Raw genomic sequence first — 18,430 nt, 5'->3', positions numbered from 1 at the left:
GTCCAGATCCTCAAAGATCAAGATGGAAGCTGATAACTGCTGAGTCAGTATTCTGTCACTGTAAGCAGATAACCACCTCTGGTAAACACACTCGATTCACTAACCTTCTCCTACTGGGTAGAGACAAGCCCAAGTGACAGGAACAAACGACTATATAATGCAAGACTGTTCCCTGCTTCATACCCAGTAAAAGGAGGAACCTTCTCCACCAGAAGAACCATCATCCTAGAACCATTCACCAGCATCATCTACACCTATCCCACCTCACCTTCTAGAGACTCTCTTGATGAGGAGAGATGCTGATCTATCATCAAGAACAGCAAAAACATACCTGACAGCGAGACCAAATTTCAGCCTGGTTGAGAGTCAGTGTGGGTGAACTGGCACTCTCAGCCAGCTCATGCGTAACATGCTGCTGAGTCTGAACAAATCTTCTCCTTCTGAAGCAACCAACATCAGCAAACATATGTTCAGTGCTCTTGCCTGGAATATAGCAAACCTATTAGAAGCTCTGCTAGAGCTACCCACAAACTTGGACAGCCCCCTCTGATACCACCTTCCTTTCAGATGCAAAACACAGTGCTGGCAACTCTGAAACAAAGGACAAAAGGTTCATGAGTTCTCAACCACTCCACACTGACACTGCACTCCTTCCTCCAACATCTGTACCCCAGCCTCCAAAGCACAGAGCAAGTGTGCTACACCAGCAGGCAGAAGCCCTCACAGATCTATACAGGAGTAATAGAGCATATCAATACACACGCACCAAAAAGCCTGTGAACATGCCAAGGGGTAGAGGTATCTTAGAAAGAAATTCAGACTTGTTTATCAAGAAAACACAATATAGGAGGATACACAAAGTAAAAAGCCAATAGCTGAAGCCTGGCTCAAAAAAGAGTACAACTTCCACGTGTTCAGGGATGGTCCAACACATCCTCCCCCAAACCACAATGGGAACACTTAGCTGACTCCACAGATTTTCAAGACATCTAACTGATCCTGGGTAAGAAATCCCCAATTGGTACTGATTAAATACTGTGAAAAACAAGCTGAAATCAGACACATATTGGGAGGCCAAAACAAGTAGTTTTCCAGCTCAGTTCAAGAGGAATGATGAGCTTGTACCTTTCAAGGCCTTATGCACTTTCTAAACAGTAAGGAAAAACCTCCAAGATGCCCAAACTGCTGGCATTAATTTTATATTAATTTTAATAACCCAAGCGACATTCAAAAGTTCAGACAGCATAATTCTCCAAAGGGGGTAAGCAATAACTGGCAACTTCAGACTACTGCTGTCAAAGCACAGTGGACAATATGGAAATGGATTTCTTATAGACACAAGGGTGAAACCATCCTCTTCTGGAAAGATGTTAAGTATCTGGAAACTCAGAATCAGAGTGCTGACTGAAGCAGTTCTTACCCCTCAGTCCTGGACTAGTTTGTGTCCCTTCTACTTTCCTGTATACCAAAATGGAATTGCTGTAAACCCCCTCTCTCTCGGAGGTAGGGAGAGACAAGCTTACTGCAGTCAGAGCAATGCCGAGTGGAAAGGAAGCATCTAGGAGAACCAGTACCATGGAGGACAACAGCTATGGGGTTTCATCTTGTCAGTACTGAGACAAAGGCCTGACAGCATAAGCAATCAAACTCATGGGACTGAGAGTCTAAACCTTAATACAGTAGCACAACACTCTAACAACACTGATCTTGTTTTCAATACTCAAGAGCCTCAACCAGAATCAAACCTTCTCATATGCCTTTTACTCACACAACAGAAGAACTTGAAGAGGTGTCATTACAATAAAGTAACACAAGAGGTGTCATCATTTGCCTACTGCAGGCGTCCACTGCAGAGTCATGCTCTTTCTGGTAACTGAGGATGTCTGCAGCCAGCCAGCACTGAGGAGTAACTGACCTGATGCAGAGAGTTTGAAGAACTCAGTTCAGCTGGGACAGTGTATGTCCATCGTTACAGCTAGTTTCTCTGGGACCTCTCTGTTTAGGACTGCATTACTGGAGCAGTCTCACTACTCCATCCTCTGAACTCCAACACTGTGTACCAAGGGACCTTTCAGCACATACAGAGGCACTGCCTGATGGCCAGAGGTCTCTCCATTTAGTGTCCTGACATCAGACACTGTCACAAAGCCTTTCATGATAGCTTTGATGCCTCAACCAAGCCCCAAGAACCGAAAAGTACCATACTCCCTGGAGTTTGAGTCTAGGAGGTGATGCACCAGGAACTGAAGTGCAATTCCAATACATTATGATTCTAGATACAACAAAGCAACCTTTGATTAAAAGCTCTAAAGATGCAAAATTCACTTTGCACTTTGGCAAGGAGCAGACTCTGCATTGATACTCTGCTGGCATACACAAATTTTTTTCCTCTTCAACAGGGTTGTCATCACATCCAAACAACCTGAAAGTCCCAAACTAGCATTTCAGGGCATAAGCCACTGCTGTGAAAGGCAGGTAAGCGGGGCTCTGACATGAAATGCTTTCCAAAGCACTTATATCTGAGAAGTAATACTATCCTATGAATTGACCGCTGTGTTTGGTAGTGAGCACAGAAATCAAAGCCAGCCCTCTGATCAAACAAGAAACTTATGCTTGTGTTTAAGTGCCAACAGAGCGACTGATGTACATGCAAGAGAAGCTTGGACCTCTGAAGGTCCAGCACTGGGAAAAACAGGTATCAGCAAACTGAAAATTTTCTAACCACATAAAAGGTCACAGAGTGATCCTGTTCATACAGCAGCAGGTGAAAGAAGTTGGGGAAAAAAAGAAATCTGCTGTCCTCTACAAATCCACACTTGGGGATGCAGGGGCACATGAGTCTGTCACCACTGCCATTGCTAAGAGAAAACAAGTCCCCAGCTCTTATAAATTTTCGTTCACAAACCCTGAAAACAGAAATTGACAGAGATCAACAGTCAAGGAAACGGGGACTTTCTGACCCAGGTTTCAAAAGCTTAGCAAGCAAAGGAAAAGTTTCAGAACTGGAGAGTTAATAACTAAAAGTTCTGAGATCAAAGAGCTGCAAAACACTATGCTTAAGACAGGTCATTTAAGATTAACTGTTTTTAAAAACCAAACAACACCGCTTGGTTTTGGACATGCAACATATCCAAAACTCAAGTTTAAGCCAAGGGTTATGTGGAAAGTAGAGCAGATGTTGAATTTCCTCTCTCTTTCCCATGCAAGAGCTGCGTATGCCCATACCTTGAGATACTGTTGTTGTCCAAACATGTCAGAAGGGTAATAGCCATGGACACAAGTCATTAGGCTTATTCAAACACGACCTACACTAAACTGCATCTTTAATAAGCCTACATTACAGACAGGCTAAGAAATCCCATTTTGTAGGCCTGACTTTTTTGCTATATGAACAAAGCTCAAGAATACAAGAGATGCATGCAGATTCAGACTGAAGCCCCACCCACGCAACTCTTGGTTACACAGGAAAGCCAACACAACATACAAGTATGATTTAGTGTTCATACTTCATGTTCTTTCCATGAAGAGCTATGTTTACTCATTTTCAATAATTCCAATCCCCTAGTACCTAGAAAGTAGAAATACTCTGCACGCAACCAAGATGTTTTAGAACAAGTCCCCTGTGCCTAAGGCAGTGCTCCATCCTTCTGGGATGTCCAGGTGCTTTTCAACACCATGACTTCTGCATGGCAGGTTCCAGAGCGTAAAGTACAATCGTGTCTAACCCACACAGACTCTTCAATAAAAGACAACCATAGCTGATTTCAGGAGACACATGATCTTGAGGAGCTAACAAAACCAAATTAATTCCTGTATTTAAGAAGTCTTTGACTCCAGCAATTTTCATCATATGCCTCATTCAGTGACCTTTATTAAATGCTGATTTTTTGAGCTGACTTCCTAAAATGAACAGAGTTGGAAGGCTCAAAGTTAGCCCAAGTAACTTTTAGGCCCTATTTTCCCTTCCTACTGCAGTGGTTAGTCAAGAAAAGTGTTCTTCCTCACAACTGAAGTCTGCAAGACAGGCTCCAGAGTAGTCTTCATAGTGTGGAATGTGTTTCCCCACCCACTTCTTTAATTCTAAAGTTGACCACCCTCAAACGTGCATGGGCTGTAACAATTTCAATCAGACTTTAAAGCCTATGAGTTCACAACAGCAATGGGAACAGAAATAGTAAGGAACCACCTTGGGTATTCTGTACTGCAAAGGATTTCTCTCTCCACGATGTCTGCTCTGCAATCTGTGTATAGCACGGAACTTAAAGTGTGAATTCAGGAGTACCAGAGTCTGAAGTCCCACTAGATTTATGAGTAGTACTATTTCCCAGACACAGATACCACCAGTACGCTTCTTTTTAAGGGCCAGCACAACATATTAACATCTATCGCCCAATTCAACCACTGGTATATGAACTTTCATAAATTAACTACTTTCCTACAAACCAATGACCAGGACTCTAAATATCGTACCAATACAAAAATGTTTAAGATATTAAAAACTTAAGAGTTAATATAATATGAATGGTTTTAAAAAAATACCAGGTTTTTAATCTGTCACGGGCTTCCAACTGGGCTCCCACCTCAAAGTTGATCCCTCTTCTATTCGGAGGATGTTTTGTCATTTTGTAATATCAACACTGCTGATTTTATTCCCCTGAAAAATGCAATTAAATATCAATCACTAATCAAGACATACACAAAATAAGCTTATGCACCATAATCCCCCAGAGCTAGATGTTAAGGGACCTCTGTATTTTTGGTTTGCAGAAAGTGATGGTGGCAATTATCTCTTAAACAAGGGTTCCCAAGTGACAGCGTACAGAATCAGAATCATTCTAAAGATGTGTTCAAAATGGTAGCTCCTGGACCATGAAAGATTGAAGCTCAACCTTCGTCCATAAGTCCAAGGTCCAGGTCAATTAAAAACTCTGCAACCCAATGTTTATTCACAACTGAGATAGAAGTTTCATGATATTCTCTCCCCCTCCGGTGTGAACAGGAACTGGGCAAAACCAAACACAGTAACAATCCTTCAACAGCCACCATGTCAGTGAAACACTCAAGAACACTACATCACCTCATCACTACAAATGCAATAGAGTTCAAAGACATTAGAAATACATAGTTTCTTGCAAATGTGCAAGTAATATAGACATTCTTCTAAAATTGATTAGAATTTTAGAAGACTGTCTATATAGCTTGCATATCTGCATTGCTTTCTTCCCAATTCTCCACCATTTTAACCAGAAAATAAAAATAGCCTTCATTAAGACTGGTTTCCAACAGTTAATACAAAGGTTTAAAGATCTTGCCAAAGTAGTTTTTCTCAAGGTATATTTAGTGAAAAGACTGATCAAGAACTATTTTTCCCCAAACTTTTGTCAGTTGTTTCCCACAATTATAAGATACAAATTGTGATCCATTCCTGTAGTCTTCAAGCTCACAAGTTCCAAAAACAGAAATGAATTTTATTCAATACTGTCATCCCTACAGTAAGGCTGTATTCCAAACAGTCAAAGATGTATAAAATAGACACATGTTCAATTAAAAAACGTTCTAGTCTTACACTACAAGAATAAGAATATATGCACTGACAACAGAAATAAGCAGCAGCCTTTTGGTTTACACAACGCATAAACAGCAATGATATAGCTGCATCTATAAAAGGCTTAACGCTATTTTATGAAGAACTACTCTAACTTCAAGTGCGGTTGAGAAATTAGGGATCTTTAGGAAAGTCAAAAAACTTCTACTGTAAGGAAAAGCTACTCCATTGACACACTTTTTACACGAGCCCATTTGCCAAGGGCTGGCCCTGGAGGCATCCCCACCACCTCAAGTATCATAACCACATTGCAAAGAAACTGCTCTACCAGATGATCTGCTGTCTTGCTCTACAGCACCACTTTTAGGCTTGCCTTCACTACCGTTAAAGCAGCCTGCAGTAGTATGGGAAAAAAAACACATGCTATTGCCTGTAAGATCAATTCCCACCACAGTGATCCACAACAAAAGAAAAAAAAAAAATATTTTAGCCACCTAGGAGCAGAGAAAGATACTCTAGAAAAGTAACTTGCAGTCTGACAACAAACTGCAAGTTTGCCTGGCATGGTTCCAATCAGTCCAGGAATGACTTGTCTTCTAATGTGGCTAGAGGTTGGGGCAGGGGGCCATTTACCTACCACCTCCATAACTTGTAACTGGGAAAGGAGAAGAGGAAAGGAAATTAAGGAAAAGTTAGGATGGTTGGGGTTTTATGATCTGATGAAAAATAAACAGTAAGAATTAAAAAAGATAATCTGGAAATCCAAACAGCAAAAGCAAAGCTACATTTTCTTTTTTAAAAAGTTTACCCACCCTCATCTCAAACATCCACTCTTTTCTCTGCAGATTTACATCATTAAAATACCGCTTTCTCGCACTAGCAATAGAATTTCATGCTTCCAAATGTGGAACAGACACATTTTGCTTAACACTTGTAGGAGAAATTACAGCTGCAAGACAACTCTTGTCCTAGTAAATTTATTCTTCCTTTTCACAAACAAAGACAAACATACTCCTAGAAGTACTGGAAGTACATTATTGAAGCTCTCTACAGTGGCCCCCTTTGGTAATGGCTGCAGTCCTGAAGAACGGGAGTCATTTCAGTTCGCCTATGAGAGGCTGAAGAGGACCATACATACCTCCCGACTTCAGTAACAGGATCTCATACAACAGGGCTTCCATAAATAAATGTCAATTTTGGTGAAGAAGGCCTTTCTATAGTTTCAGTCAAATATTAAAAGGAACTACGAGTATCACAACTAAAGGGAAATCCAAAAGAACAGCAGAAGCCATTTAACTATATTTACAGAGGCTGTAGAGTCTGTGAGAATACTGAACTCTGCCCACTTTACAGCCAGAGGCAGCTGAACACCAGCATTTGTCAGAGCACACACCTACAGCACCTCACCAACTCAGCCAAGCCTGCGACAAGGCCGCTGATGAGAAAGTTCAAAGAGAATAAATGGTACGAGCAAAAATCTTCCTCTCTCCCCAAAAACCTCTGCCCCTTCCCCTCAAAGTTCTCCTCCCTCTCCCCTCCCAAATTATGAAACTGGGGCTGCTTTGGGTTCTCTCTCCCACCCTGTGACTGGATTTAGCTGGATCCAGCAGTCCCTGTACTCAACATGCCTCCCAAAGCAGGCTGGCTTTTTACACTTGCAGCTAATGTCAGGAAGAGCTTCCTCAAGCAGAATCATACTTGGTAGAACATTACACGAGATACATTTTACCCTGAAACATACAGCCTTAGAGCAAGACTGAAACCATACGATATGACCTCCACTGGGAGCCATCACATCACACCTCACAAACAAGGCCAACAGGCAGCACTGAAGCCCACCCGCATTTCACCAGCACAACCACGACCATATGGAGAACTTAGTTTCTCAGAAAGAAACCCTCAACACAGGGGCTTGCCTCTGCTTCGAGATTTATGTGTCAGCCTCTGTGCCCTCCTGCAAGGAGTACTTAGAAACCTTGAACTACATCAAAAGAGATTGTTAACAAACAACCCCAGACTAATCAGACACAGTCATAGCTATGAATTGGAAATACGAACACTTCACCATAACATCTCTTCTAAAATTTTCTTCAGCAGAAAACGAATTTGTACTATTTGGTAACTAAACCAAGACATGAGAAGGCTTTTCACTTTGGTAACTCTGGGAATCCACTTTTCTCAAGTGCTCAAGACCACAGCTAAAACACAGGAGAGTTACTAGGCCTACCCCAAAGCTGTACAGCTTTTCTCCAAAACTTCTTATTCTACTACAAGGATTAGACCTGTTTCAGTACTCCGGGATTTAGACAAATCACTACTTCCAACAGAAAATAAATCTACATCACTGAAACTACACTTCTCTGTTGTTTAAAAGGGAGAGCCTTCCCCATAAAAGTCACTGTGAGGTAATTTAGCTTCTAAAGACTATTAACCATTCAGAGACTTACAGGCACCAATCAGGAATGCACATTTATATTAGGCCAATGCAGAGAATACGCTTACATTGCCCCTTCAGGGATCACGGGTTTTGTCTTCTAAAACAAGCTTTCTGCTCCGCCAACAGTGCAGGCCCTGTACACCCACACCTGTAGTCTCTTCAGTTCTAAGTGAACTTAGAACCTGGCACATCACTAAGTTCCAACAGAAGAGGGCTCCTCTGGAAACTGGAGAAATCTTTCATATTATCATATACATAAATAAATACAAAGAAGTTATGGCAAACTTTCTCTTGCACTAATAACAGCCTCTATTGTTTTCTCTCTGGAAACTGCAGAATCACTGCAGCCTTTTTCAAACCCTTACCTACCTTTGCAAACACTGTTTTCCAAATCACTGGTTTAAACCAGTGATTTAAACCATTCCCTATGTATTATCACACCAAACCCCCTGCCTTTAAATCAGTCCCACTTCCAAACTTGGTACTGTCTCAAAGCAGTACTTCATAAGGAGCTCAGAAGAAAGGCAATTCACTCCCACAATTCAGCCAGCCTCTCATCTCCTTCATTCTTTAGTGTATCTGTGCCAAACCCAGGGATTTCCCTCCCCCCATCAGAGCACAATACAGAAAAAAAAGAGGAACTCCATGAAAAAGCATAGTTCTCTGAGCGTGGTAAACTTTGATAGTTTGCATCAATATAAACTTTCAGCGCAAAGTAGTATTAAGTTTTCTTCTGGACGGAAGGCTTGCTGTCCAGTTCCTACAAAGCACTCTACATCTCTGGTGATTCTGTGGGACTACACGGCTGGGCTTAGTGATATGGTTTAGTGATGGTTTTTGTCAGTGTTAGGCTGACGGTTGGACTACATGATCTGAAAGGTCCCTTCCAACCCAGGCAATTCTATGATTCTATGACACATAGTGGTTTAATAAAAAGCACTGGCAAAAACAGAGAGTAAAGCAACTAGGAAGAGCCTGTCCCCAGTTCACTGGGGACGCAGCGCAGGTGTAACTGAACTGGAACACTGAAGGCAGCCCCAAGACTTGAACTGCAGTTCCTATACAAGCACCAAGACACAAGCTTGATTTGCTTCCTTCATGCATAGCAGTATGAGCAGTTTCTGTGATAAAAAAAGAGGTTTACGGTCAATTCCACAAAGCCTAAGCTGACTCTGCCATTCACTCCAGCACCAGTGATCCAAAACTGCTAGCCTAAGTGTCCATTTTGAAACTGCCAAGGACTAGGTCAAATCCCATTTTGCATATAAAGTTTTTATTGCTCTACAACAGTTAGTTTTGACCTTTTACTTATGCCATCTGCATACATGATAGCAAGCCTCGCATCTTCATCAGTGGTAAAACGATGAAAGCCTCACCCAGTTCACCCCCTACAATATGCACGCTCTCATCAGGAATGACCCATCCAGAGAGGTCCATGGTCCCCACCACAATCAAAAGACCTTGCAAGTGGATGACCACAGCTGTGCTGAAACCACACACCTGCAGATGAGAAAAGATAATGGCTATATCAGACTGCAAAGCAGTATTTACAGACACCATTTATATCATACATTCCTAACAGCATCTTATGAAGACTAAGTACAAGTCTCACAAACATTTAAACATCACTTTGAAAAACTGTTTTGGTGCTGACTTGGGAAGCTGATTACAACAGACTTTTACTGCCTACAGACAAAAAAAAAGAAATGTGCCTACCAGGTTCTGTCCGCAGCAGTGTTGCTACCATGGAGTATGCCTCACTGTATTTTACCCTACATATAAAAACAGACATAAACCCCCAACCTATTAAAGGATTAGCCCAGAAACAGTTTCTCTACTAGCTCTTCATCTAAGGATCCCTATGCTCCTGCCTCATGTTTTGTTTATGTGTATCTTTTCATCACAAGAAGAGTACTTTTTAAGACACAACCATAAGTTCCAGATGATGTCCTTAGCACTGGTATTTCAAAACACAATGCTTCAGATCTTAACTCTTTTTTTTTTATTGCAACAGGAACAGAAACAGGAAAGGTTCAACCTGGACACAAAGACCATTAGACACTGCAACAAATTCCAAGGAATACTGCCTCATCTTCCTCCTTCCATCCAAAAGACATTTCAAATCAGGCACATGCAGTTCTTATTTGCACCATGCAGGATCCTTGACTAGATCTTAACCAGCACTCACTTCTTACCTTAAAAGTTTCCTAGACTCAGTCAACAACTATACAGGCAAACTCATTGACTGAGCAACACAACACTGAAATCAGATCCTGAAATGGTACTTACAATTTCTATAACAAGAATACTCTATAGCTAATTTCTCAACACTGAAACATTCCCTCAAAGCGTAAGACTTAGTATTTTATTTCATAGTCCTATTTTTCCTCTGGTTTATAGAAGTAAACTAACAAAACTGACACCAATAAAAATCTGTTTGCCCTCCTCTTCAAGCAGAAGCCAAGACTTACTCAAAGTATTGGGTGACAAAAGCGAAAAGGTTCAAATTGGTGGTGAGACTGGACAGACTAACATGGAAGGAGAAATTAAGAACACGGGCAATTCAACAGAACAGAAAAAAAAAGTCTTTTTCTATAATAAAACCTATTTGAATTACCAAGTGCAATTAAAGAAATAAATACTCATTAATGAAAAGAATTCTTTTCAATCACTTGATCACCTCTCATTTAGCTGTTCTGGTTTCCCCTCTTTTTTACTGCAAAACACTGAAGGTAAGAGACAAACAATCTTAAAACACTGAACAAGCAAAAAGATTTGGGAAAAAGGTTTAAGTCACATGAAATAAAGTAGGTTTTTCCTAAACAAAATATCATTCAAAAAAATCTACTTCAATGAAATTGCCATTTTTTCTTCCAACTGAAAACACATGATTTTTGTTTTAAGAATATAATGATTTAATTTAGAGAAATATTATCCACAGTGTCTCTACAAGAATTAGGAAAAACATGAATTTTAAAGCAATATTTCAAAAGCTCAAAGAAAAGCTACAGTTATCAAAACCAAGGATCCATGCTTATACTCACCAAGAAGCAACTCGTTGCTTATATGGCTGCAAACATTCCAAACACTGTTGTAAAACTATAAGGAAGGAAAAAACATAAGTCACGAGAATTCTGAGACTAGAAGTAGTTTAGTGGTCAAAAAAAAAAATATTTTCTCTACAGCCAATGATACCCCAACCGCACAATAACCCCTCCAGAACACCAATTTAATCTGAAAATATTTCCACACAGAGGGCCAGCAGGCTGCTGTGATCCAAACTAGAGAGAAACTTAGAGATCCTTACAGACAAATAGACACTCTCTCTGCATATCCACATCAAGTTTCTTCACCATTTATTTATGCTTTGCCAGACAGAAGCCACCAGTAACTTCATCATTACTCTGACTTTGGGGCACCGGAGATTTCAGAATAAACCCTTTAATTAAATAAGTAGACAGTGTGACTACCAAACCTTGTATGTGCCAGTAACTCAAAATTCCAGGTAGTGTCTGCAGACGTGTTATATCCCTCATATGGGCCAAGCCGCACTTAAAGGAAATTATACCCTACCTTCAGTTTTGTCTTGTACATTGAGAATGAATGATTCTAGGTGAAATGACAGGCTAAAGATCCAGCACAGGCGATCATCAGTTCACCATCTCTTCCAATGGATTGCTAAATATGAAAATAAGAGTTCCTACTGTTGGGTGTCCCTGCCCTCCTTTACCTAATTTACTTCTTTTGTTAATTTGTTTTCCGTTTCTCTGTTATCCCAAGTTGCAGAAATGCCTAACTGCTCTCCCCACTTTTCTGTCTAACCACCATTTGGCAGATACACTTTTTTAGAAGTCTTATCTGAAACGTTCGAAGACACTTAAATGCCACCGATCTGTCCCAAATCTAACACCTTCTTTTCCGCGCAGGAGTTTAATGAGAGCTACTACTGAGAAACCCCCTCACTGCATCAATTATACTTCTATCGCCCAAACAGTCTTTAATTCTGAGTAGCTAAAAAAAGACAAAGCTTCAGTTCTGAAATATCAAGTATGATAAACAGCCCACAAACAAAACAAGAACTGCCAAATCTGAGTCAAACAGTCAAAATGCCTGAGTGTTCTAGATTTGGAAGTACATCAAAATTCTTTTGCGAAGCAATTACAGCAGACTGGGAATCGCACAACTGAAGTCATTGCTTCTGATCTAACATACAATTCCTACTCATATTGGTTGACTTCTGTGGCAATACCATGGTGGTTAACAGACTTTAAAAAGTCATCTTCTAGTACAGGTTATTTAAAAAAAAAAAAAAAACAACAAAAACCCTATGTCAGACACAAGACTTCAATAAGTTCAAACTATACTCTTATATATCTTATGCTTAAGATACTCTCTTATTTAACAAGCATGGCTGTTCAAGATATATCATGGTAAGACTGATGCTTTCTGAATATTCTAAAATATCTTTTAGCTATTCAGAGAGACAGAAAAAAAAACATTTTTCCATTTAGAAATAATTCCAACTGCCACAAAAAAAAGCAACCTAACAGATCAGGAAAAAAGTTTACATGAAACACTTCTTTCATTGAAAAAGTTTCTAGCAGCTCAAGACTCTAAACATCTCTATGGTTGTAGATCTTCTTAGTTAAGAATGAATAAGTTTAATGTGAAGGACATTTTAAGGTGCAAAGCAATAAATCAGAGCACAAGAATTCTCCCAAGGAAATTAAGAGTTCAAATGTTTAACAACTAAAAGACCTGCCAACAGCTCAAGCAAGCCGCATCGTTTCTTATGGAAGCACAGTCTGCAAATCATGGGTTCATCACATCAACCCATGCATGTCCAGCCATGTGAACAAACACGAGCCAAGGTGACCAAATGCAGTCCTCTCCTGTCAACAAAAACATCCTCAGCTGGATAAACTACAGTCAGCACATGGCAGAGCGATCTGCGTTTTGGTCACACGAGAAATAAACTAAAAGAGTTTCTCCAGAACAATTTCTTCATCCACAAATCCAATTCTTGTCAATACATGCACAGCTTCTCTGGACTGCAGGAGGAGTGGCAGAACAAGCTACAGCCATTTCAATTGTTCTGAGAAGCCTAATTTAGCCTGCAGACTGGGCACCCTAATACAACTTCTCCTGTTTTTCTGCCTGAAGCTGTATAATACCACTTCATAATGCTGAATGCACCAAGCGTAACTGCCCTCAAGACACTTTTGCCCTTAATAGGTACCTATGGGCTCACAGTGCCTTCGTCAAATAAAAATGAAATCAGGAAAAGGAAAAAAAAGTGGATTGATTCTCATCGCCATTCTATACTCCCTTAGAAGCAAAAACAACAAAAAACCCACAGAACTAATTGGACAAACTTACTTACAGTGGGACTACATTTAAATATTCAGTTTAGGGTGGTGTTGCAGCAGCCTAAGGCTGAATGTATTGAGTAACCCCCGACAAGGTGCCACCTCTTGGAGAATGCTCTTGCACAACAGACAACGAAAGGAACCACACATGGGCTCAAAAACTCACATGACAATTGCATTATTTTACAAAGACAAAAGTATATTCTTTTAAGAAGAAACCTGTTAAGAAACAGGCAGGGTCCAAGAATATGACTTCCATTTGCCTATGTATTGTCTGCTTAGCTGTAACACCTAGATTACTGAGTCTAATACCATTTCGCACTTGATGCCAATGTTTTGAAGTCAGTACAAACATTTAAGTATTAAGTAGCTCTGAAGTATTACCACCTACATCCCTTCTGAAAGCGATACCAAGGTATTCTAGAGAAGTCCACATTTGAGATCGAAATTTAATACTTAAGGCTAAGTGTTGGTCAGTAAGCTGACCAATTAATTCCTCCGTTTTGACCAGATGTCCTGCCCCAGCATGAAGGCTGCTCTGGGTGTTCCAGCGGCACACTATATATACACTTACAGCAGATTGCTGAACCTAAGATATTTCTTATCAGTGAGCATCAACATGCATTTTAGCTATCAGAGGAAAAATGGAAGCAGTCAGTGGGAAAGTACAAAAACGATCTGGTAACAGTACCTGCAGCAGTAACTGGACTTCCGACTTCTGACTCTTATAAGAAGTCTACCTGTAAAAATATCCATAAAAAAACATTGAGAAGCATTTTTCACAGATAATTTACAGCACCTGCAATACTGGCCACTGAAAATCCCATAGGGCACTGTTTCCAACCAGTCAGTATATAGCGTTCTGACACTTACACATGGCATTCTCAGTTTCATTATTCAATTGCTTCCTGACTGGACAAGACCAAATCTACCCTACTTGTTGACATGACAGTCAAACAAAGGGAAATCTTGCAAGTTATACTGACATGAGCTTTGAGGAAGAATTATGTCTTCATTTAAGATAATGCATTAAGCAGACAAATCATCTGTGTATGTGTTATACTGTAAGAAGCATGCAACTCCCTCATTTTATTACAAAAAGGAAAGAAAGGGGTGCACTTCAAGGCTGCTTGTAGACTTGTCCCCCAGCTCAGAGATGAAAGGACAGCAGGGGAAAAACAAAAATAAAATAAATCAGGGCATCTCTATGCAAGACTGATGACAGCAATACTGAGAAGACAGAGCTGCAATCCATACAAAAGACTGATATAAATACAGGGAAGCACATAACAAAAGCCATTAGGAACTGGCATTACAGTGAAGAAGCAATTAGAGTCTTGCAACCTTTGCTACGCCTTTAAGCCTAACTAAAAGCCCTAACTCAAACCCTATCAACAGCACTGTCTTTCTGCCACTGATGCACAAGTCTAGGCTAAGGATGCTCATTTCTACATCTGGAGTACTGGAGGTGTTCAAGATAGTTTCCTGACTTAAATACTCCATGGGACAAGAGGATATTCTCCATTTCCTTGGGAAAGAAGCGCTAAGTATAAGTATCAGAAAAACAAGTTTGTTTTGAAACTGGTATTTTAACATCAGCAATAAAATCAGGAAAGCTCTTTAGTGCTAATTTCATACTGAAATAAAAAAAAAACCAAACCACCCCACACTATGCATTAGTGCTTCCCCTCTTTTCTTTCTAATACAGGGTACCTAGCTAAAGACACAGATGGAGATAGCTATATCTCTTTTTAACCAATTTCATAAACCTACCTGAAATAGAGTTCTAAAAAAAAAAAAAAAAAAAAGGCAGACTGCAGCTAGCTATACTGAAACAAGGCTGGCTGAAAGTTCTCAATCCCAGTAAAACCACACAAAGTCATGTCAACAAACTAACAAGGCTCAAAAAGAAGGAATTATATTCCAACATGCATTATTTTCTGCCACACACATCTGCAGCCAGTCAGCACTGACACATTATACACTTGCACGATCACTTAAGTCACGAAGTGGTGCTTGCATCCACAAAAAAAAACCTGAAGAGCCACCAGTTCCAAAAGGTTTTATGAAACACACAAGCCATGTAGCTATTGGTATTTTGACAGCAAGGACAAACCACAGGCTCCAAATTGCTATTTCTTACCTGAAAAAAGGCTTTTCCTACAGGAAGCACAAGAAGTCAAAATAAACCTGTAGGCAAGCAAAGAACAGAAGTATGAAGATGATAAGGAGTAAGCTGAAACAAAAGAAGAAAGGAGTAGACTTGTTCAACTGTTTAATGAGCTATTACAAGCACTTCACAAGACTTCTCAATACAATGCACTAGTAAGTTTAAAGTATATGCAACTTTTTTAATTTAAAAAAACCACTGCACCCACACAACTAGGCAACCATGAGGAATGCAGTTTAAACACTGATGACAACCACTTGTAAGGCTGAACAATAAGTGCTCCCCCCAGCCTGTGTACATTCTTTACCTCAGCTCACAGCAGTGTTGCACAAGCACTCACATCTGTGCAGGACAGTGCCAGATGGGCAGAAACCAGGAGACAAGTGGCAGCACAGCTTTCCTATAGCAACAGTGTCAGCTCCTGTTGAGGTCTGACAAATTACAGCTACAGACAATGCCTAGCTTCTAGAGATGCAGCTATAAATAAAATCTGCAGTTACAAAGAATTTATCATCCCCTACAATTAAATTAGGGACTGCATCCTCCGTTCCTGACCAAGGGGGAGAATTTAGGTCAGTATCATTACCTAGGTTACCCAGGAACTACAAGAGCAAAAGAAAGCACCTCAGAGAACTTATCCAATTAAAGGTAAGAATTAATTACATGCTTCTTACATTTCAGTCAAGGCTGCACTGTTATGAGCAATTACTATTCTAGCCTCGTTCCCAACTTGACCTTAATTAATTACTCTGGATTACAGGCAAGCAGATTTTACTCTCAGGCCACTCAAGTAAAATTTTATTTCTATTCATGAGACATCAACAAAAATATCTACAAGAAAGTGAAGTCTTCCACAAGCTGACTTTGGCCAAATGATGAGTATTCATCTAATCCACCTTCAATTCCAGAACTATTGAAGAGAGAATTATGAGAACTAAGGAAAGAATTATGAGTGATCTTCATAGCAAGTGTCCTCATTTGGCTTTTTTTGGAAACTGTGAAAGGATCCTTGCTCATTATAGAAAATTAAAGGAACTCAGGTCAAAAGCATTGCTGTTCTAGAGATGCTCAGTTAAAAGCTTCTGTACAGATACCTACAAAAGTTACTTCAAGTCATTAGCCTTGTTTTTAACATTTGGGCTTATTTTCCTACTGCATACAATACCGAATTCTGTATGCAGAAAGATGAAATTTATTTTATCTAGCTCGGACTCATCAACATTCAAATATACCTCCTGATCTATTTTCAAATATTTAGGCTAGAAACATTAGCCTGGGATCACAGAAACATTTTTGTGATCCCAGGAAGATTTTCAATAAGTAATGGAGATATAACTGCTTCCCAAAATTGTACTGACAACCTGCTTCGATTGATCATGCCCTGCTACAGCCACAGTTTGCACATCCCTGCCAATCCAACCGGTACAATAATCCATTTTGGTGGCAACAAGCCATACCTGAACCTAGGCCTGTCAGGAGAAAATATATAGTGCCTCCCAACCCTACAAATTAAACAGGTATGACACGGAGCAGCTTTCAGGCTAGTGCAAGGATCCACTGTTATTTCTGTTCCTTAGAGACATTCTGAAGGGACAAGATACAGTGGGATGAAGATGTGCTCCAGACTTCACGGGACAGCCAGAACCCTCCAGCTGACCTGCCAGCAGGTACCTGCCCCACGCCGGGCTCCTCCCATCCCGCGGGGCCGGGCGCGGAGCAGCCACCGGTGCCCCGCCGAGCGCCCCCGGGACGAGACCCGCGCCCCAGGGCCCAGGCGCCGACACGGCCCCGCGCCGCCGCCCCGTCGCTCCCCCGCTGCTCGGGGCCCGCCGGCCGCCGCTCCCGGCCTGCGCCACCCCCGCACCGCCGCCCGCGCCCCACCAGCCCCGGCCGCCACAGCGCCCGCTCTCCGGCCTCGGCCCGGGCTCCGGACCCGCCGCAAGGTCACTCGCCCGGCCCCACCGGCCGAGCCCTCGGCGCCTGCGCTCGGCCCGCACATACTCACCTGCCCGCGCCGGCCGCGCAGCTCCGCGGGCCGCCGGGCGCGGGCGGAGGCGTGGCGGGAGGGAGGGAGCGGAGAGCGGGGGCCGACACGGCTCCCCCCCCAGGCCACAGCGCACCAGGCCGCGGCCAGGCGGGAGCGGTCCCGCTCGGCGCCCCGCGTCCGCGGCGCGGGAGGCGCCGCCCGGCCCGGCCCGGCCCTTTGTGCGGGGGACGCGTGCCAGCCGCGCCGCGCCCGGCCTCCCTCGCCTCGCCTCGCCTCGGGCCCGCAACACTGGGCAGGGCACGGCACGGCCCGTCCAGGCACCGCCGCGCTCTTACCGAGGGATCTGCACGAGAAAAGGGTGAGACCGGAGCCGACCCGCCTCGGATCCCACTCCGCGCCGAGCCCAGCGCCACCAACCGCTCCGCGCCACAAAATGGCCGCCTCGATGCGGCGCCGCCAGGGACAGGGCGGGGCCTGGTGTGAGGGGCGGGGTCTGGTGGGGGCGGAGCCTGGAAGCCCCGCCCCCTGGCGGCCGGAGGAGCGCGCTCGCCTCGCCTCGGGGCGCGAGGCGGGGCCGAGCGCTGAGGAAGCATCGAGCCACGTCCCTCCTCCCCGGGCCCGGGGCGCTGAGGGAGCGCGGATCGCGGCGGAAAGGAACGGAACGGAACGGCAGCCTCCCGTGGCGCCCGCCGACCCCCGCCGTCTCAGAGGGAGGACCCCGTGCCCTTCCCGCGACTGCAGCTCCTCACGCCGGGCCCCAACGGCACCGCGGCGCCGCAGCGCAGCTCTCGGGGAAAGCAGCTGTGGAGGGTGGGCGCGGGGGGCCCTGCCCAGGCCGGGCACAGTGCAGCGCCTAGCCTCCCACAGAGCGCTCTGCGGGCGGGGGCCAGGCGTTTCGGGGGGTCGGGGCTCCCTACGAGGA

The 18,430-nt window shown here is 42.9% G+C and overlaps 1 protein-coding gene across 1 annotated transcript in view; it reads right to left on the bottom strand.

Moving 5' to 3' along the window:
* The window catches only part of PHF20 (PHD finger protein 20), a 77,708-nt gene extending 59,742 nt beyond the window's left edge, over nt 1-17,966 (bottom strand). Inside the window, exons 1-5 of the mRNA XM_074157072.1 lie at nt 17,844-17,966; nt 15,495-15,541; nt 14,043-14,091; nt 11,027-11,081; nt 4,540-4,654 (exon numbers count right to left, since the gene is read on the bottom strand). Coding sequence (XP_074013173.1) covers nt 4,540-4,622 — 83 coding nt within the window. The 5' untranslated portion in view covers nt 4,623-4,654; nt 11,027-11,081; nt 14,043-14,091; nt 15,495-15,541; nt 17,844-17,966. The remainder of the gene's footprint in view (nt 1-4,539; nt 4,655-11,026; nt 11,082-14,042; nt 14,092-15,494; nt 15,542-17,843) is intronic.
* Between the last annotated feature and the right edge of the window lie 464 nt (nt 17,967-18,430).

The sequence above is a fragment of the Numenius arquata genome, chromosome 12 (genome assembly GCF_964106895.1).
Source record: "Numenius arquata chromosome 12, bNumArq3.hap1.1, whole genome shotgun sequence".
NCBI classification, from domain to species: domain Eukaryota; kingdom Metazoa; phylum Chordata; class Aves; order Charadriiformes; family Scolopacidae; genus Numenius; species Numenius arquata.
This window is presented reverse-complemented; position numbering and strand designations above follow the sequence as displayed.